At 38.9% G+C, this 22,228-nt stretch overlaps 1 protein-coding gene across 3 annotated transcripts in view; it reads right to left on the bottom strand.

Moving 5' to 3' along the window:
• Positions 1-19,976, bottom strand: part of col4a6 (collagen, type IV, alpha 6) — a 184,942-nt gene extending 164,966 nt beyond the window's left edge. For all 3 annotated transcript variants that reach the window (XM_041779395.1, XM_041779397.1, XM_041779398.1), the window contains exons 1-3: positions 19,913-19,976; positions 19,624-19,743; positions 19,397-19,442 (exon numbers count right to left, since the gene is read on the bottom strand). In XM_041779395.1, the coding sequence (XP_041635329.1) occupies positions 19,397-19,442; positions 19,624-19,634 (57 nt within the window). In that variant the 5' untranslated portion in view covers positions 19,635-19,743; positions 19,913-19,976. The remainder of the gene's footprint in view (positions 1-19,396; positions 19,443-19,623; positions 19,744-19,912) is intronic.
• Positions 19,977-22,228: the final 2,252 nt, after the last annotated feature.

The following is a 22,228-nucleotide window of genomic DNA, read 5'->3' as shown; positions in this document are numbered from 1 at the left end:
GAGCAGCGCACTAGAATGTCCTATCCTGTACATTAGTGAAGTACCCTAGAAAAGCTCATGCAAGCACAGACTGGGACACTGTCATGGAGCCTGAGCAGCGCACTAGAATGTAATAAATCAAATCACTTTTGCCCAAATGTGCATACATTTATTATTTTTTACAAGATGTTTTTTCACGAGAGATGTAAAACAAATGTGCACTTTCTTAAATTTGACGAGTTAAGTGACAAAAACTACAGCAAAGAGGAAAAATCCCATTTAGCCACAAAAATTGGAATTTTCCGATTATCTAATGCATATGATACTTCTCGTTTTGAAAATTGAAAAAAAAAAACTATTTTTGGTGTATTTAACCCTCTGTAGTACCTGTCTCATAATATAGATGTAGCTTTTTAAAGTGCTGATGGTATGGATTTTCAAAATAAAAGACACTTTGTAAGTCTATGATGGGAAATATCATATAACTGTTCAAATCAGTAACAAAGCTTCTTTATTAAATGTGTTATCGACATATTCCTTTTTTTTTCGGAAATTGGAAATAAACCTGCTAAAACTGGTGCAGCCCCTTCTTTTCTTATATTTGTGGTTCATGTGTTTTGTGCATCGTCCCTGCCTGCTGCAAACAGATTCTAAACCATGCTGAACCTCCTAATGATAATGCTTAATACTTCATTTAGTGTTTAAAAGCTGCAATATGCAAGCTCCCATACACTAAAGACATCGCACAGAGCCGTGGACAGCAGTTTGTTAAGTTGAATTCCTGCAGAAATCCCTGTGAACAGACGATCTGATAGAGATTTAAGGAGACTGAGACAACAAAAGCTCTTTGTGACATTATTGTTACACCTGCCAGAAGCTGTCTTACACTCGCTCACACAGCCAGGTATGAGCACAGGAGACAAAAGTGGGCCAGGGTTTGCGTGTAAGGCGGGAGTCCCGCCAGCTGCAGGTCAAGGCTGCGAGCTCGGGGCCGGTTTATGGTCTCGTGCCAGAGGACGGAGTGACCCAGTCCCTGAAAATATCCTCCTCTGAGGCTTGAAAAAGCAGCCACGACGCCTTGTAAACAAAATTCCCTGTACTGTTTGGAGTTCCTTTAGAAATACCACACAGAGATAGAACTGATCCCAATGAAATTTAAGCTTGATAATGATGATGAAGTAATAGTCAGGACTGCGTCCTCGTCAGCGCTGTCACAGATGACGGATAGTGCCGATGGGGGTTCAACTGCGGGGCGTGGGTGATCGCTTCACACTCAGCTACAAAGCACAGTAAATTACACCTGACTGATGTGGTATTTTACCCCTCTGGACAGGCCTAGAAGACAAATTGGTGAGATTTATGACCTCTGCAAGACATCCCTGATTGACAGAGGTCAGCCACTGGGTAAGAGCAAAGAAATACAGCCGCTTGCTCTTAGCTGACCAATGTTCAGTGCTTCCAAAATTTACCAGATAAAACAACAAACTGAAGCTAAAACATGTTCATGTCAGAGCAAAAAGACATATCTGTTGGTCACACAGCATGTAAGCTCCATAAAAAAACATTTCATGGCATTAAATCTACAAGTTATTGCTTTCAGAGTTGTGTTTGCTCGTACAGCAATAAGCTGTGGCACTTCCCTCGCCCGAGGCGGTGTTTTCCTCAAAGCAGAGCCATCACCAACTCTGGCAGAGACTTCAGTGAAGTTATGATAAAACGTGAAGCAAGACGAACGCAGACAAACTGGCATCACGGACAAAACATCCAATAAAAGAAGGAACCTGATGTACGGTTCGTCACAGAAGAAGAGGAGGGAGGGAGCATAGACGGAGGTCTCTCTGAGGTTGTTACCTGGATTAGCCGGCTGGCACAGAGAAGGATGAGTGTGAGACAAAGAGGTGGAAAAACAGAGCGGAGGTATTCCTAATTACAGGGACAGGCTGAGACACAGCAGGGCGGTAATAGTACACAATAACTGACACATCTCATGTGCCAATGATAGTGTTCCTATCACACTGGGACATCATCAGTCTGAGACCGTAGGGTTTACCTCAGCACAGGTTCAGTTAGCCAGGGTACAACCCTGATGTCAGCAGTACAAGTATAGAGTAATTATTGTTGCAGAACTCATGAGTGCATTTTAACATTATCAGAGCATGACTTATGGAATTTGGACTCTAATCTGTCTTCAAACTTTCCATTAAAACCAGCTTGTTCTCCAAACTGCCTGCTTACACTTAGATTTCCTCTGTTTGGGCTCTAAATGTCAGCTTACTCAAAAATTTACTCCCTTGCTTCAATTTCCTAACCTTGCAAAGCAGATGGATACGCCCGTTTCTGTGTTTATCACTGGTGAATCCATCTTGCAAAGCTCTCATCTGAACCGTTTGAGCCCGGTTAGAAAGTGACAGGACCAATCAGCAACGACGGGCAGTACTTTCAGGCACAGCAAAGTTGTGACGTAAACAAGCAGCAACAAGAGCTGGTGCAATCATTGGTGAAGACATTAGCGTGGATGCAACTAAAGCGCAAGTTTTATCAGAACTTGACAGCATTTCTTCGTTAAAAGAAGAACAAACAACAGCAGTGAGTTGTTTTCTTTTCAGAAATGACAAAAGTCGAGTACCTACATGTCTATAGTCGCCATGTTTCATGTTATTTCTCAGTGGCTGCGCACGTGCAGCTTGATAGCGGCTACGTCAGGTGTTTTGTTGCTCTGATTGGCCCGTAGAGATGTGATAGACATAACGTTCACCTTATCACACTCCAATTTTTTTTAAATCCTCTTCCTTTTCTTAAATGTTTCCTATTGAAGCTTTCCCAGATGGATGTGTGAAATAAATCCATCTGGCGTGTCAGGTTATCAATTTCCTGCAATCCTACTTGAACCCTTCTTCTCTCATTCAGGTTTATTCTGCAGGTTTGTGAAACTGCAGAATTACAGAATTACAAACTTCTCCGTGCCGTACGAAAATTTCTCTGCATACGCTCAAAATTTCTCCTTGCCCCTATAAAACTTTTGCAGTGCAGTACAAAAGTCTCTCTGCATGTGCTTAAAATTCTCCCTTTAGACTTACAAAACTTCTCTGTGCCTTATGAAAATTCTCTGCATACGCTCAAAATTCTCTCCTTACACTTACAAAATCTTCTCTGTGCCATATGAAACTCTGTGCTTTATACTTAAAATCTTCCTCTGTGCCGCTCGAAAATTTATCCGCAAATGCTCAAAATTTTTTCTTTACACTTGCAAAACTTTCTCTGTTAACCTGGCACGCCAGATTTGAGAAAGGGCAGAGCCTTTTCAAAAAAAAACTCGGAGGGTGATTAGAGGAACGTTCTGTCAGTCATATCTCTACCGGCCAATCAGAGCCACAAAACATATGACGTAGCAGCTACCAAGCTGCGCCCCTACCATAGGAGTAAAACCAAAGAGAACTTCGTAACGGGACCAACCAATGGTAAAACAGGTACAGAACCGACCAATCATGCTCTGCCTGTTTTTGCTGTGATGTCCCCCTTTTCTGGATGAGAGAATCCCAGCATTCTACCACACACACACACACACACACATCATCTCAGTTAACTTCCAAGCCTTATAACACCAACTCAGTTCCTCCTACAAACCTATTTTTTACTTTAAAAAGTAGACAAATTATGTTTTTTTATGCTTGATTCACCTTTTTTGCCATCTTTCACAGATTCAACAACACTTTTGTATACAGGTTGTTTGCAGTGACATGCTTCAAATATGCAGACATGATTGATCCATCCTGTACCCGTTTCCTATTGGTTGGTTTCTTAAAAATGTCAGAGAGCAGAAATACCTTTCAAGCACGCAGAGAAAGTTTCGTACGAAGGCAGAGTGGCAGTTTCACAAACAAGCAGAAGCAACAAGCTACTAAAGACATGAAAGCAAGCAGACATTTTTAGCACAAACAGAGAAAATCTAAGCACAAGGAGATGTGATCAGAACAAATCAATAACTTATGCTCTCAGTGCATGGGTTTGCAATAATAACTTCACATGGAATCAAAGGAAAAAGTTGAAGAAAATGTTACAGGAAACTTCTGCACACTGTCTCATTACACAAGGGTTAGGGTTGATGACTTTGCTAACCTTACTTTAAAAACCATCAAATTTTCTTAAACCCACAAGTGAATAGAGGGACAAAGATTCAGTGTGTTTACGGTATTAGCCAAGCTTTCCACTCATAATGAGGTGGCGCTAACACCGGCATGCTAAAGGTAAAGTCAAACAGGATATTAGCACAGCACACACATTTGCTTGGCTTTGGTTTACATTAGCTGCCGGCCACATGTGTCACAGTGCAACAAAATGAGCTAAAACATTTACACCTGCAGCTTTATTACAAACCACAGTGACATTAATGTGGACTGAAGTTGATAATAAACACCCGATTAGAGAACATTAACGGTAATTACGAAGCCACTCAAAGTGACAGTGCGTGTCCTCACAGGAGGGTCGGCTCAGACCACCACAGTACGCCAGCCAAACAAAAGGACGTGTGTTCCCTCTGCACAGGCATGCATATGATAATTGCAGTGAAGGGAAAAATGTTTGACTTAAAGGCCTGATGTTGGTGTCTAATGCCAAAGTAATGATGTTGAAGGGGAAAGAGCAGAGCATCAAAGCTAGGGGGGAATTGAACCTGTCAGGCTTCCTGACTTCAAAACAAAACAAAAATTCCCCCATGGGGGTTCAGTTTCCAAGGGTTTCAATTAAACATCAGGAGTCAAGGATATCTGAAGGAATTTTGTTGGAAAATGTTAAAGATGCTTGAATATGAGGAAAGGGCCGACATTTATTGAAACACCAAGGCAACAAGGTGCAACATTAGCATTTATGTGGAGCTTGGTTTCCATCATAGACAGTATAAAACTTGGCTATTGTCTCAGTGATGTCAACCATTGGTCTCTGAAGTGCCATTTAAAAGAAAAACCATGGTTGCTGTCATATTGATGCTATTGGATATGTCTCAAACCGACTCAAGCCAAAATTGTGGACTTGAAACTGGCCTTTAGCCTCCTGTGGAACATTTAAAATCAACATGTGTAAGCCTTAATATTGTCAGTGGATGGGTTATAAAGAAATTTACCATTTGTAGAGTGTGCACCATTGAATAAATGAGCTATACAGATCTTTAAATAGGCTGTAAATGCATATACTTCCACTGTAAAAGTGGACATTTTAATATGGGTGTCAATGGCACTTCTGCTGCTTTTGGAGTCTCCCTCAAGTGGACAGTTAAGGAACTGCAGTTTCTTCCGTTGCTTTCACACCGGCTTGTTACCGTGAAGGTTGTGTCTTGTTTTCTATCCAATATACTAACTTAAGCGTTTCATCTGACCCTTTGATTTTTTTTCTATTTAACTTACTTTGACACGTTTTGACTGCTGACTTTCTGCAGTCTTCCTCAGATGAGTTGTGTGAGGTTGCACTGATGTGCTTATCAGCTGATTTTATGCAGGTTTGGTCGTCCTGTCAATAACGACAAGACCTTGTTGTCTGGCAGCTTTTTGAGGACACTATTCAAGGTGTGGGGCAACATTTAAGCACCACTATCATGGTTCATAACTATATGGGAACATAGATCCCTGTGCAGATGGAGTATGTGGAACTTGAGGGTTGCAACCTTCTTTTGGCTCTGTTTTTGGTCCCCACCAACTATGATACAGTATTTCCCCCATTCCTGATTTCTTATCTTTTGCATATCACACTTCAATGTTTCAGATCATCAAAAAAAAATTAATATTAGACGACGATAACCTGAATAAATACAAAATATGTTTTTTAAACAATGGTTTCTCTATTTATTAAGGGAAAAAGCTATCCAAACCTACCTGGCTCTATGTGATAAAGTCTTTACCACTCCTGTTAAATCAGGATTTCACTGTGATTCACACATTTTTTGAAAGCTAAGCCCAATTTCTCTAGCCACACCCAGGCCTGATTGCTGCCAGACCTGTTGAATCAAGAAATCCCTTAAATAGATCCTGTCTGACTAAGTGAAGTAGGCTAAAAGATCTTAAAAAGCAACACATCATGGTTCATGCCACGATCTAAAGCCGTGGTTCGCCTCTGGTCAGGCTTCAGGACCCACAATGAATTCCTCAGTGAGAATTTGCGACCCAAATTTCTGATATGCCTTGACTAATTGTCCGAATTTGATGGAAATGTAACTATAGTGACCTTGGAGAGAACAAAACATGTCAAACCAAAGGATCGGGACAAGACAAAAGAGTTTCATAAACTTTTTGATGCAATTTTAGTTTCCAGGATCACATTACTGACCCACTGTAAAGGGCCCAATAACCCACTTTTGGGTTGAGAACCACTGATCGAACAAAATTCAAGAACAGATTAGAGAAAAAGTCATCCTTTCATTTGGAAAGGTTTACAAGCCATTTCTTAGGCTTTGGGCCTCAAGCAAACCATGGTGAGAGCCATTATCCACAAGTAGGGAAAACTCTGAACCGTGTTGAACCCTCTTCAGGAGTGGCCTGCCTGCCAAAGTTACTCCAAGAATGCATCGTCGACTCATCAAAAGTGGGCCAAAATTCCCCCAAAGTGATGGAGTTTTTGCAAAAGTTTGCTTGCAGCCATTGCTGCCAAGAATGGGCACAACCAGTTATCAGGTTTTAGGGGCAATAACTTATCTGCATAGATCCCTTAAATAAAATCACAATTTCAACAGCTGCCAAGTTTCCATGCCCTACAATGTATAAAGTATTAAGTTTGTAATAAATGTGGGGTTGGTTGAGTGCTGTTGCAAATCCAGTTCAATGTGAGCACTATTCAACCCTCCATACTGCACAAATACTGAATCTATTGTTGCAGCATCAAGTTGCCCAATTTTCCCACCTCACCTCCTGATAAAAGGCCTTTTCTGGGTAAAGGGTTCAACTTTGAGGTGTTACATGAAAAGTAAAGAAAGGAACAATGAATAGAGGGTTTAAAAGTACAAGTTAAACAGAAAAAGGAAGAGTGAACGACAGACAGAAGAGAAATCCCAACAAGCGGGAAGAAGTAGATTGGAGGTCTAATCCGTCTGAAGTGCAAACAGCCCCAAGGCGAGCAATGGCATTAAGGAGAAGGGACCAGGCACGTCGAACAAGCTAAGACAGCACTCCCGCCGAGCATCCAGCCAGCCAAACACTGCCCCACCTCAGCTCCTCTCTGACAAGGCTAAAGACCTTCACAAGCACAACCCCGGGGGCCAGAAGAGAAAGAGAATACCCCCACCCACCACTACTCTTTATTCTTCCCTTCACTCTCTGTCCGTGGTGTTTTTACTTTTACTCGTCTTCCTTTCACGAGAGGCAGAAAACTGAAAGACAAAGTGCGATAAACAAATCTGAAGAGCGGGCGATGGAATGTTAAGCCGTCACCGCGGCCGCGAACCCCTGCTGCCTTTGTGCTCGCCGGACCTCTGACCTCGGGAGTTCACCGCGACCAATCGAGGGACAAACTGACAGCGTGTGCTTCGTATGAAAAGAGAAGGCAGGGGGGATGTGAGCTGTGAAAGTGGCCGTGCCAAGGCTCCACAGATGGGGAGAGTTGATACGGTGACATGTTACAGTTTCCTTGTCCTGTCCTGCCATTTGTTGCCACAACCTTCGAACTGGCTCTTCCATCCCAACACAAACTGACGAGTTTGATGATCTGGCAAAAACGCCAGCCTTTACCAGCTGCCAGAACTCACACATAACCCAATCACAGACCTGATAACGACCTTTGACGCCATATCAACAGATAAAACACACAAATAAAGTCTGACTGCAACAACTAAAGCGGAAAAGCCCATGACGAATCCAACACAGTTATGAAGAGTCACAGTGATTACAGGCAAACAGAATCTCAATCATTGTTATCAATCGCTTCAATCAAGATGTGGTACATCTGCAGACTTTCAATGCATTGTAACCATACTTGGAAACATTACTAGAAAGACATCCACGCAATCTTTGTTGAAATTGAAAGATGGATGGACTTACAAGAATAACAAGGGGGAATTTAAAGTGAATTCAAACACTGTTACCAAGTCAAACATGAGGAAAAGGTAACTAGAGGGCACTAAGAAGGATCTGTCAACAGTTACGCCAACACACCTTTTCCACTCTGTTGTCTTTGGATGTTTTAACAGTCAAGGCAGGAATTTGCAGATACTAAATATCCCGTGGAGTTAAAGACATGAACCATGCCAGGTATCATGGATAAATGCCTCAAAGGTCATTGTCAATCATGTTTTTAATTCATAGATGCTTCTTGTTGGTCGGGAACATCTGTGGACAAGCAGGTTTCCTCAACTTCCATTAAAACAAAGACAAAGATAGGATGGTATTCAGTGGAGGAATGGCAGTAGACAATACCCAGATGGATCTACGTAATTATCAGGACTTTTGAAATCCCACTTATTTTTCTAATGGATAAGCTCTGGACACTATTGAACTTTACAAAGGTTCACAAACTACAACCACAATTACAGTCAGTCCAGACAACTCATTTGAAAACGCAAACCTGAAGAAGCTACAGGTGGAACGCATGGTTCCCTCATAATAAAGTCTAAGTAAAGTCAGTTTCAGCGTGTGGCAGGTTATTTCTCTTTGTGTACTTTGGACCTGCTACTGACCGGCACTTAAGAACCTGAGCTGTGCACAGGGATCTCGGTTTAAATTGGTAGAAAAGTCTTAAATGTGACTTTTGTTTGGTTTTCTCTTTTTTATATAGTTTTAGAAAACTTGGACCAAACCCGTACTTCCTGACTTTGTGCAAACCAATTCAGGTTTCCTTCTACTGCCAAAAAGACATTGAAGAAATGTGAATGTTGGTCCCTCTTACTTTCTCTGTACAAGTGATTTGATTGGAGTATTCAACTGCCAAAAGACTCTGAGAGACTTCAGTAATGGCAAGTGGTAGAGGGCTAACAGGGAACGGCAGATGGCAAACGTCAGACGGCCAGTTTCCAAGGAATAATAGCAAATCGCCAATGAATAATTGAAACATGCTTTTACTATCTAGATCAGGGGTGTCCAAACTTTTTCCACAGAGGGCCACATACAGAAATACAGTGTTTAACCCTAACCCTAACCAAAGTAAGGTTTATGCCACAGCTGCCCTAAATTAACAGCATTGGTAATTACCCAAATCATTTTTTTAATGTTTCTGCAATGGTTAATACACCAATATGTAGAAGCTCTTTAACCCAAATGATATTTTTAATGCTAAAATATAATTGTTATTGTTATCCATGAATTTTCAAATATACTGGTTTACAAAAAAACTGAAAAAAATAGTAAAGCGCATTATTATTTCTTGATTAATATGTCAAATTATAGTTATTTACTTGCATTCCTGAACAAAAAAAAATAGTTTCAGTGGTTCATTGTTATGCTTGAATAATTTCTGACTTCTCTGAGAAGCCCAGTGAGCCGGCTCAAATTTGGCTGAATTCAGTTTGAAATCCCTCATTCCTGTTCAAAATGGTAAAACGTGGAGAGCTGACTGTAAATGAAAGAATCCGCATTAAAGCACTTCATGATGCTGGATGGTCTTTGAGACAAATATGACAGGTGGTCTAATAAATTTGTTAAGCACTGTATGTCTAAAAATAGCCATTGAGTATGCCTAAATGGCTAGTTAATGGCTGGCAGGGCAAATAGACAGTTATTTTCAGGTGGGCCTGTTTAGCCCTGGCTACCACTGGCTCTGCCTCTGAAAAGTTATCAGTGCTGCTATTTGCTGGGATAATCCATCAGGAGGTTATTAATCAAGATATCTTCTTGTCAAAATGTTTGTTTACAGATTTAACATGGTAGCACTGCCTTGTGCTTAAAACAAGAAGAGCAATACAGTTAAGCACAAGCTTCATGTTTTAATGAGGGCCACATTTACTTTTATCTCCTGATTTTGCTGTGGACCAATCAAAAATGGGCAACATTTGGCCCCTGAGCCATAGTTTCGACACCCCTGATCTAGAGCTGTAAACCTTTATGTACCACCCTATTCTGGATCATGGATCCCCTGTTTCGATCACTTAACAGAAAAATCTGGCTAACATTGGTTCAACTTTCTCAAAGATGAAGAAATTTCCCCTTTTTAAATAGGTTCTGATTATTGGTTGGACAGGCACGGGCACCAATAAAAGGAGGGGGAAATGGGGTTTTCTGGGGCCCAGTTGTTTTGGGGTATCATGGATGTCAGCAAAAACAAAGTCTACTGTAAACTTATGTTGTGCTGACCATATTTTGTTTCAACCTAAATACTAACCATTCATGTAAATGCAAAAAATACACACTTTATTTATTATTTCTCTTTCCCAGCAAAATGTTGTCTGTTTCAAACTGTAAACCTCCATTCCTTAAATGGAAGTATTAATAGTGTTGGAGGGACAACTGAACTCAACCATTTACCGTGGAGTGCAAAAAAGAGAAGTAACTGAGGTATCAATACATATGTATTGATATGAATAAATCACATCCGGGGTTGGGTGGTGGGGGGGGGGGGGGGGGCGGCAAAAAACAGGGCCTTTTAGGGGCCCAGTCATAGGACAGGACCATATTTTTAGAAATGGTATTTTCTTACCACTGCACTGACTATTTGACTGGAGTTTTCAACGGCAAAGAAGAATTGGAGCACATCAGCACGGCCCATTTAGTGTAGTTTTGTCAAGCAGACTGACTATAGGTTTGAACGTGAAACAAAAAGTCACTTTTGCCACCCAGCCCATCTTTTGGCGACTGATTACACAGTTAGAAAAATCTTTCAAACATGCCAAAATACAGCATCATTCAGATACCCCAGAGCCTGATATTTAGTTACATTTGTGTATACTGCTGTGGTGTTACATAGCCAAAAGTAAGCCCTCTGAAATGGTATTCGTGAGGGTATTTCCCAATGGAAAGAAAGGCCTTGATCCCACCTGCACCACCTCGAACACATATACAATTTTATGGGAGGTGGAAGCGTGCATGTATGCATGTAAGCCACACAAGTTGCAGAGTCTTTACTGTGGGCGTGAGTAAAGTAACAGCAGGGGCTTTTCAACGCGATGCTAAACCTGCTATATGTGGTTTATTGGTTTCCTAATGCACTTGCTCTCAAAGTGTTTTAGCATTCCTCCAGGGAAACTGCAGACAGTAGGTAGAAAGAAGAGGCGGGGTAGAATTATGTCAGCTTGAAAACATGCAAAAAAGGGCCAAAAGTGTAACAAGGAAATGACAAAAATGCTACAAAATTAAGAAAAGGGAGGAATAAATGGTGCACAAGAATCCCCTACAAGTTCCACAAAGTGAGCCAGAGCACCCTGAACCGGATATTTCAAACTCCAAACAATCATTTTCTCCAGATTTCATAATCGCCTCTTTCCCTTATCACATTTCAAAACAGCCTCAGAACTTTGTCATAAACTTGACTAATCCCACGTCATCCACTTTCATTGTGTTTTTTTTTTAGGCAAAAGCCTTTAGGAGATGTAAACTGAAGGACTACCGCCTCTAATCATGCAGGAACTGTCATATTTCAATCAGCACTATACTGAATGTGTACTCTGAAATATGTTTAACCCTGCAGTAAACTCATACATCATGCTTGATTAGCTTTCACTCTGCAATTTTGTGGTTGAGGCTCTTGTCACCTTTTTTTCCCCACACACGGCAAGAAAATGAATTACAATGTTTTGATCAGATTCAGCAAAAGGCTTTTTCTTTACACTGAGTGATGGATGCAATCAGAGAGATGCACGGTCAAATACTAATACTATCCTGATAGTGCTGATCTGCTTTTGAGCCAGATTCATGTGTATAGTGCAGCTCAAGACAGGAGAAATTTACCTCAGACAATAAAGTTTACCCTGTTGTATTATACAATAAAATAATACTGTATGATACAGTAAAACAATGCATATTATATTGTCGTATTGTATTGTATCCTTCTATACAAAACTGTATTGTAAATTCTCCACCATACTGTGTTTTATACCTCGTCCTGCAGAATCATACCGCATGCTCTCATATAGTATCGTATTTTTGTCTTATTGTATCCCGTGATATCGAGGGTATCATATTGTTTATTATTGCATCTCACTAAACATATAGTATGGTAGGGTAGGGTATGTGTAATATATTGCATCCTAGCATATTGTACCATATTTGTCTAATCGTATTGCGTCATATTACATCATATTGCATCATATTACATCCTACTGAACATAAGGTGACATGGTTTGATCCTGCATCCTATCAAGTCAAAATATATTTTATTTTAACCTGTTATTTTAATGTATCTCATCTCATCATGTCATTTCATATACAAATATTTCATACTGTATGATACTGTATCATATCATATTGTATCACATTATATTTTTGTGTTTCCAATCATATTTAATGATGCATATCTTATCATAACCTACTGATCAAATGGTATGCTATGGTAAAGAAGAGTTAGGGTACGATATGGCACAACATGGCATTGCCATTACGGTAAAATACGGTACAGAACAGCTTTGAACATGATTTTGTCTTGTTTCATATGGTATTGCATGGCATGGCATGGCGTGGTCTGGTCTGATATAGCTTGGCATGGCAAAGCATTGTCTAGTCTGGTCTGGAATGGCATGGCATGGCATGGCAGGGTTTGGTCTGGTCCGGTCTAGTCTGGTCTTGCATGGCATAGTATGACATTGGTATTGTATTGTAAAGTTTGGTTTGTTACAGTATGGTATGGTATAGCATGGCATTGTAATCTACGGTATGGTATTGTAAAATATGGTTTGTTACAAAATGGTATGGCATAGCATGGCATGGCATGGCATGGTAATCTATGGTTTTGTATTATAATATATGGTATGGCATAGTATGGTATGGTATGGTATGATATTGTGTAATATTTCATAGTACCATATCCTCTGAACCTTTACACATTATATTGCATTGTATCTTACAGTATCATTTACATTGTATCATATCATATTTGTATCCAATTGTATCATACTTTGTCCATTTTATCTTATTATACTGCATCATATCATACAGTAAAGTATCTAATTCTATCATATCCTGTTCAGTTCATCATCAAATGTATAGCTTTATCATAAAATGTCTTTCTCTATCCTTTCTCACCGTATATTATTTAGTGTGTGGTATAATGTCTTATCTTCTTGTGTTTTGTCATATTGTTTTGTATCGTATCATTTTGCCTTTTATAGTTTCATATTACATTGTATCATATCCGATTCTTCTTGAGTGTATTCTTTCTTCTCATGTTTTTTTAATCATAAACACGTTTCTTATCATTCAAAATTCATGTATTCTGGTGTGGATTTATAAAAAAAAGTAGTAATGATTGGTCTAGCAATAGATCAAGAAAATTTTAGAAAATTTTTGCCCCACAGTTCCATCTGCAAGTTGCTTATTTTGTCTCAACCACTGTCAAAAGCTTAAGAGAAATTGGGATTTCTATCAAAAATGGCAAAGAGCAGCAGCAACTTCTCACATCTGAGCAAGTGGAATAAGTAATCCATAAGTCAAATCGTACTGCTTAGAATTTAAGTAATAAGAAGAATTCAAAACAGGTGCAGATTGATTAAAGTCTAAGAAAGAAAGAAATATTTGGGCCATGAACCACAGGAGGGGTGAAGAGTGTGGCAGGACCACCACTCACAAATCAAACCACAAATCAACCAGTAATGGAAGCCCTGACTTGTGGAAGCAGCGGAGACAAAAAGTGATAGGAAAGAGGGGTGTGAGGGGGTAATAATGATCGGGTGAGGGGGGGCAGAAGGGAAAGGAAGGGGGAGGTGGGGGCTGAGAGTTGAGTTGGGGAGGGTCTGGTAACCACAAATCAAGCAGTGATCAGTCGCCTCACTTAGTGTTTCTGGAATGTTCCAGCCTATAGCACCTGCAGGTAGCGGGAGACAGCTCGACAAGTCCTGCCAAGCTCTGGAGGAATTCAACAGAAAGAGGGAGGGGGAGGAGGGGCAGGGGGGGATTCAGGGCTGTCCCTTCACCATTTGTCAGTTTGCCTCTCAACAGCTTTATCACATCAATATATCTCCGTGGAATTACAGACTGTAAAACAAAAGTGAATACAATGCCTGTAGTCAAAAAAACTAAGACAGGTACTAGAGTATGCTCAGAACCTCTGAAGAGACATTTTATAGAGTCCCACTGATGCACTGAGACTGATTCTCTGCAGAATTCATACTTCCAAAACCCTTATAAATCCTTAACAGAATGGATGAAGAAGCATTTACTACCTTATTTTTATTTCATTAACAGAAAATAGTAATGTGAATGGCTAGTTTTCAGAGACATTAACTTCACTAGAAAGCATCTGCATAGTCACAAAGTACAGTTAACAAGCTCCCAGCGCTCATGTCTTTAATAATGTCACCTATATTCTCTTTTATAATATTAATCTATTACACTACATTTTGTGACTCCATAAACCTTTTCTTTATATTGTTATTGGCTTATTAATAAACACTCGAAATCAGGAACCTAGCAGCATAGTTACATGTTAAATGGTGAGCCACCAGTTAAATCAATGCCAGTTAAACCATGACACCTGTTCTGTACGTCAGATAAATAATAAATAATTTAAAAAGTCTCATGCTAATTGAATCTTTCGGCTGTTTTCATTATTTCTGAGACTTTAATATAAAGTTTTCAACATGTTATACAGTACTCTATTTCCATTTAAGACTAGATTTTATTTTTAAGATTAGATTTATGGCTTTTATTAAAGGTAACTGACCTCCTGCAGCCCAACTGCAGTAGTAGCTGCAGGGCCATTAGCTTCTCTTAGATTCAAGTAAGGGGCACAGAAGTAAAAGGCAGGGAACCTCTTATGCAAGCGTACGAACAAAACAAAAACAAAAAAAACAAAAAAAACAAAAAAAAGAAAACCTGCCCCGAGTATAAATAATGGTGGCGATTGGCCAAAGACTAGCTTTCACCTATAAGATCAGGATTAGTCCCATGTAAAATCAAAAGTCAACTTTGGGTTAGACTGGATTGGAAAGAAGTCCTAATTTTCATACGAAACTTCACCAATAAGGCTAACTTATATATTTAAACCAAAACAACTCCGTCGTTGACCTAAGGTATTTTTCATGCCTATTCCTAACAAAACCTAAGAAGAATTTTAAATTCCTTTGAATCTAAACAGATGACTACAGTTTTGTAATAAAAAAAACTTTCATTTACTAGGGTATTGCCATCAAATACTAGCTTTACTTTATATTTTTCAATTCCAAATGTGTCAAAATGTATAACTGCCATGTTTTCTGAGTCCATAAAAGGCCTTGGTACAATACCTTGCTGAAATGACCGATATCTATTCTATCATACCATATCGTATCATACCATACCGTATTGTATCGGATTTTTTCATATTGTATCATATTGTATAGCACCATACCATATCCTATCGTATCGCATCATATCATATTATAACCTATTGCATCATATTCTATCAAATTGTATCGTATTGTCTTGTACCATACTATATCAAATCGTATCGTATCATATCATTTCGTATCGTAACCAATTGTATCGTGTTTCATCATATCGTAATGTTTCGTATCGTATTAAATCGTATCATAACCTATTGTGTCATATTTTATCAAATTGTATCGTATTGTCTTGTACCATATCATATCAAATCGTGTCATATCATATTTCATATCATAACCTATTGTGTCATATTTTATCAATTGCATCGTATTGTCTTGAACCATATCATATCGTACTGAACCGTATCATTTCGTATCGTATCGTAACCAATTGTATCGTATCTTATATCATATTGTATTTAACATATCGTATTATATTGTATCGTAACCTATTGTATCATATTTTATCAAATTGTATCGTATTGTCTTGAACCATATCATATCGTACTGAATCGTATCATTTGGTACGAACCAATTGCATCGTATTTTACCATACCGTATCGTTTTGTTTCGTATCTTATCATATTGTATTTAACCTATTGTACCGTATTGCATCGTAATGTAGTGTATCCTCGCTTATGGTGTACATTCTCAGTTCTTTAGTTTCCGGTTGAATTGTAAAGACAGGCAATGTATGGAAGAGGAAGTTTTACCAGATGCTCTTTATCACTAACTGCTGGTTACACCAGAAGTCCTAAATCATCAGACAACAGCCTGTGGATTCTGAAATATTAAAAAAATGCTACCATCCTGTTGTTCAAAAGTCATTGGTAGTCATTGAGCATCCAAGAATCTTAAGTTGTGCCGGCCTCTTTTGCCTCCCTTTGCAAGCAGTGCTTGTAATGACAGGAGGGATTAACTTGGAAAATAAACACTAAAACAAATGTATAATCCTTTAAATCTTAAAAAAATACACTTATACCTGCCACTAGAGTTAGCTAAAGCTTCCGCCCAGGCTTGATTTGCTAAATTCTGCCCATACGACATCTCCACCAGTGCCAAATTTGCTCTTTAAACCTCATTTGTCTTCCAGAGATTACACAGTTTGAACAAATGTGTACAAGCCATCCATCATGCATTCCAGCTGGGTCAGAACAAACACAAAGAGTTCATTTCTGTCCAGGTAGAATAGAATCACTCCCTCCTCTTCTTCCCGTCATTCCTCAGCCCCTCTCCTCACCATTCCTCCTCACCCTCGTGTGATGTTTTCTCTGTGCCAACAGCTGTGTCAGCCCTAACACTCTGGAGAAAATCCTCACCGTTTCCCATCTCCCTGGATGTTCCTTGAAACATCCTTTTGAGCAAACCCTCATGGGTAATAACTGGTGAATGTTAGAATAATCTGTAAACATAACAACCAGGGTAAATAAGGGGGAGGGGGTTGCATTTCAGAGCTGTTAAGTGGATCAAAGTTTTATTTTCCACAATGCTGATGCTTTACCTTTCTACTAATGTAGTTTCATTGAGAAACAAGCATTTTAAAGTCTAGTATAAAAACACTAATGGCCTAAAATGCAACAGATATCTTCTCCTATGCTGGAAGTCAGTGCACTTCACACTTTTACGAGGCCAAAAACTAAACTTAGTCTTATCTGGACCACTGCTGCACCATCCAAAGACCTGAGATCACAGCAGCTAAGACCACCCATTGAACTCACATCTGTCAGTCACACAAACCCACACGAATCGATCCACCCCGTCACATAGTCACCCACACATACACAAGACAAAACAACAGGGAGGTGGAGAGTGGGTGGAGGAGTCAATTCAAAGTCAATGCAGCTCAATCAGCTGAGTTCTATTGAAACGAGGGAAGTTTTCTACTGCTATGTTCCTTAGTCAGCATCTCTGACACAGCTGGTGGTGTTTTAACATCATTTTGATACTTTTTATCACTAGGACAGCTGTAATGGGGTTGGTTTTTGATGAGATGTGGCTTTACCTTTGTGGTACTTGTACTTTATGAACAACAGTTTGCAACTACCTGCTACTTTACACTTCTGAATCGACACATTTTGGAGAATGAAATCAACATTGTCTTCCCTTTATTCCCCCAAAACTTGATTTACTTGCTTTAGTGTACCACAGGGATAATCTAGTCCTATAAAGTTTTGAATGCTATTGAATCAACAGTCACAGAGTCACGCTGATGACCACTCAACAGTCACAGAGTCACTCTGATGATCACTCAACAGTCACAGAGTCACTCTGATGACCACTCAACAGTCACAGAGTCACTCTGATGATCATTCAACAGTCACAGAGTCACTCTGATGACCACTCAACAGTCACAGAGTCACTCTGATGACCACTCAACAGTCACAGAGTCACTCTGATGATCACTCAACAGTCACAGAGTCACTCTGATGACCACTCAACAGTCACAGAGTCACTCCGATGACCACTCTACAGTCACAGAGCCACACTGATGACCACTCAGCAGTCACAGAGTCACTCTGATGACCACTCTACAGTCACAGTCACTCTGATGACCACTCAACAGTCACAGAGTTGCTCTGATGACCTCTTAACATTCGACAGTCAGACTGATGACCACACAGCAGTCACAGAGTGACTCTGATTACCAGTCAACAGCTACAGAGTTACTTTGATGACCACTGAACAGTCACAGAGTCACTCTGATAACCTCTCAACAGTTACAGAGTTACTCTGAGATGGAGATTGTAATGTTTTATTAAGGAGTATAGAAATTTTCATCAAACTCAATAGACAGAAAAGTTTTCAATGTTCTTGCACTCCTGGAAGTGTGTGAGGGTTTTTCTGCAAGTTCTCAAAGTTAAAAACAAAACAAAAAAAAAATTGCCAGACATTGAATCTTCCTCATGTTTTGCAGTATCTTTAGGTTTTAACTAAATTCATATAAAAAGTTATTGTATTGGTATTGTGACTTTTATTTCTAGATATAAACCCAACATTCGACTTCCATTTCCTTCTATGCAACATCACTTTGACAGAACATCAAACATTATGCAAGAGGAGTGCATGCAATAATGACTGAAGGTCAGGACTGACAGCTTTCATTCATTCCACCAAGTTTTTTTTTCATGAAAGCTTTATAAATGATTATCTAAAAAGCTTGTACCAAAGCAGGCGGGTAATGACGAATCACAGCTAGAGCTAGGGTTAAATGAAAGACAGGTTGCATGAAAACTGGCTGAAATTTTACATGAAAAGCTGAGAATCATTCAAACCGAACTGCTAAACAGCCTTCACATAGGTCAGATCAGTGTGAGAGGAATTGAATATTTCATCATTAGGAGGCTGTCTTGCAGGCCTGCAGGTGTGGCTTGCTTAAAGCATGTTTCCTAATAATCAAACTGAGCCTACATAGTCATGAGTGGGCGTGGCGTGTCTTGCAAATCCTCTGAGCGGGTAGACTCAAATGTGAGCTTCTTTTCTCGCTCCCTCAGGCTACATATAAATGCAAACTTCAGTGCAAAGCAATAAAACCTCCACTGTGCTGTTTAAAATGAGTGGTGCTTCTTTAAATCACCAGCAGTCTTTGGTTTTACGCAAAATCACGCGCACAAAGTGCGTGAAAACAGTGGCAGAAGTGTGGTTAAATTTCAGTACAGTGACAAAAATAATCAGAAATGTATGTCAGGCTGAAGACACCCACCGGGTGACGCGTAGAGGAGACCTGTGCATGGTGCATGCCTGTGCAGAGGAAAGCATGCTCTTAAACGTCTCTTTAAACGTGTAATTAATGCAACACTCGCCTGATAAATTCAAGCTTAAAAAGTCGATTCCTGCAGACTGATTCACTTTGGTGCAACTGTTTGCGCCACATTCATACAAATCGTCCACAGTCGCAGTGCAGACAGAGCCGGACTGGGCTTCATTCAGCCTGATCGGCTCTCTAAATAAACTAAGAAGAGCTACTTGACTTGAAGGAGAGGATAGTAAACAATCAGGACTTACTCCGTGCGCAGATCTCACAGCCAGGACGACAGCTATCACACAAATCCTGCGAAACAAATAAACATGCAGTTAGTGTGTTTATTTCCACTTATCATCAAGTAACCTGCGCCGAAGCTGAGCTAAAGCAGCTCCACACCAGCCGAGAGCAGCTCTGCTGTCTGCAGAACCCCAAAACCGAGCTCTAAAATCTGACTTTGTGCGTAATTTTCAAAGCAGACGGAGCTTACAGGAGTTTCATTTTGATCCGACTGGCACAGAGGGAACCGCAGGTCGAGACTCGACTCCCGTGTCTTCACCAGCAAGGCACTTCAAACGCGCTCATCGACGGCTCCAAAAAACCCTGTCATCTACCCGGAGACACAGAGGAAAGAGAGAGATAAAGTAGTCCCCCCCGCACCGATAAACACAGCCCTCCCGATCACAAACACACTCAGATTCAGGCGCTAAAACACACACAGCACAAAACCCACCAGAGACCGAGATTTCTTTCATAAAATCAGAGCAAATCCAACTCACCAAAGTTGCAGCGGTGAAGTCGCTGCTGCGCTCTCCGGGCTGTTGCGCTTCAACTCAGCAGCGCTCCACAGCAGCAGGAGAGGAGGGGCCAACAACACATGTCATTCATGCCTCCATACCTTTGGCTACAACTGATTTTACCCAAGCACACAGAGCAGGAGCTCTTCAAACAGTCTGCTGCTGCAAACGGGACTCCTCTGTCCCGAGTAAGGCTCGAATTTAGACTGAATCCTTGGAAAATCCAAGATAAGGCCAATATTTCCCACCTGGAAAGATCTGTGCATACACGGTGCTGCATTGTAATTTAAAGAAAATGTTAATGGTTTTCCTTTCCGTATCTTCAAATACCCAAAAAATATCTCCCGGAGTCAATTAAAGAAATAATAGTAAGAAATAATGATAAGGTCAGATAAAAAGAACATTTAGGAAGGAGTTATTTGTATTGTACACTTAAAAAAATAAGTTAACTAATAAGTGGAAAACATTGAGAGATAAAAGTTAAAATATTGACAAATAGTCAAAATGGGGAAAAATGTAGTTGAAGAAAAAAAAATGAAAATGTGGGACTAAACATCCCAAAGAAAGGTAGAGAAATAAAGTCAAGATGCTGAGAAAATAAGGCTTTCAAGAAAAAAGTCAAAATTGTGAGGGAAAAAGGAAAGAAAGACAAAGTTATTGAGAAAAAAGCTGAAATATTAAGAAATCAAATTTGTTGAGATTACAAACTCAAAACATTAGAAAATAAAGTCAAGATGCCATTTTTAAAAGCAAAATGTTGAACAATTGTTGGGCAAAACGACAAAAAATTGAAAATGTAAATCAAATATGTACAGTCAATAAAAGCCAAAATCCAAGGTAAACAGTTAAAATGTTGAGTTTTTCAAAAAGTTGAAATGTTGAATTTAAAGAAGTTAGAATATTGAAAAAGAGTAGAAATGTTGAGAAAAAGATGGAATGTTGAGGTAAAAAGTCCAAAACCTGAGGAAATAGTCAAAATGTCGAGATAAGAAAAAGTTGGAACATGGAGTCAAAAATAAATTAAAATGTCGGAAAAATGATTAAATGTTGAAAAAAGTTGAGAAAATGATTAAATGTTGAGAAATGTTGAGTTAAAAAAAGTTAAAATATTGAGTAAACAAATCAAAAAGTTAAAGAAATAGTAATGAATTGAGATTACAAACTCGAACCACAAGAAAAAAAAAAGTCAAAAATGCCATTTTTGAAAGCAAAATGGTGAACAAAGACTTAAGAATGTCGGGCAAAACAGCAAAACATTGAAATGTAAAACAAATATGTACAATCAATAAAAGCGAAAATCTTGGGTAAACAGTTAAAATGTTGAGTTTTTCAAAAAGTTGAAATGTTGAATTTAAAGAAGTTAAAATGTTGAAAAAAAGTAAAAATGTTGAGAAAAAGATGGAATGTTGAGAATAAAAATCCAAATCTTGAGAAAATAGTCAAAATGTCCAGTTAAAAGAAGTTGAAACACTGAGTTAAAAAAATTAAAATGTTGAAAAAAAAGATAATGTTGGGGAAAAATGATTAAATGTTGAAGAAAAAAAGTTGAAATGCGGAGAAAACAGATATAATGTTGGGAAATGTGGAGTTAAAAAAAAGTTGAAATTTTAAGTAAAAAAATCAAAAAGTAAAAAACAAAAATGGAACGAGTTGAGATTAAAAACTCAAAACATACAAAAAAAAAAGTCAAAATGCCATTTTTGAAAGCAAAATGTTGAACAAAAAAGTACGAATGTTGGGCAAATGACAAAAAAATTGAAAATGTAAAACAAATATGTACAATCAATAAAAGGCAAAATCCTAGCAAACAGTTAAAATGTTTTTCAAAAAGTTGAAATGTTGAATCTAAAGAAGTGAAAATGTTGAAAAAGAGTGAAAATGTCGAGAAAAAGATGGAATGTTGAGATTAAAAATCCAAATCTTGAGAAAATAGTCAAATGTCGAGTGAAAAGAAGTTGAAACAGTGAGTTAAAAAAATTAAAATGTTGGGAAAAGGATAAATGTTTAGAAAAATGATTAAATGTTGAAGAAAAAAGTTGAAATGTGGAGAAACAGATAAAATGTTGAGAAACGTGGAGTGAAAAAGTTGAAATATTAAGGAAACATATCAAAAAGTGAAAAAGAAATAGTAACAAGTTGAGATTACAAACTCAAAACATCTGGGAAAAAAAAGCCAAAATGACATTTTAGAAAGCAAAATGTTGAACAAAGAAGTAAGAATGTTGGGCAAAATGACAGAAAATTGAAAATGTAAAACAAGTATGTACAATGAATAAAAGCCAAAATCCTGGGTAAACA

Source organism: Cheilinus undulatus, linkage group 22 (assembly GCF_018320785.1).
Source record: "Cheilinus undulatus linkage group 22, ASM1832078v1, whole genome shotgun sequence".
Taxonomy (NCBI): domain Eukaryota; kingdom Metazoa; phylum Chordata; class Actinopteri; order Labriformes; family Labridae; genus Cheilinus; species Cheilinus undulatus.
This window is presented reverse-complemented; position numbering and strand designations above follow the sequence as displayed.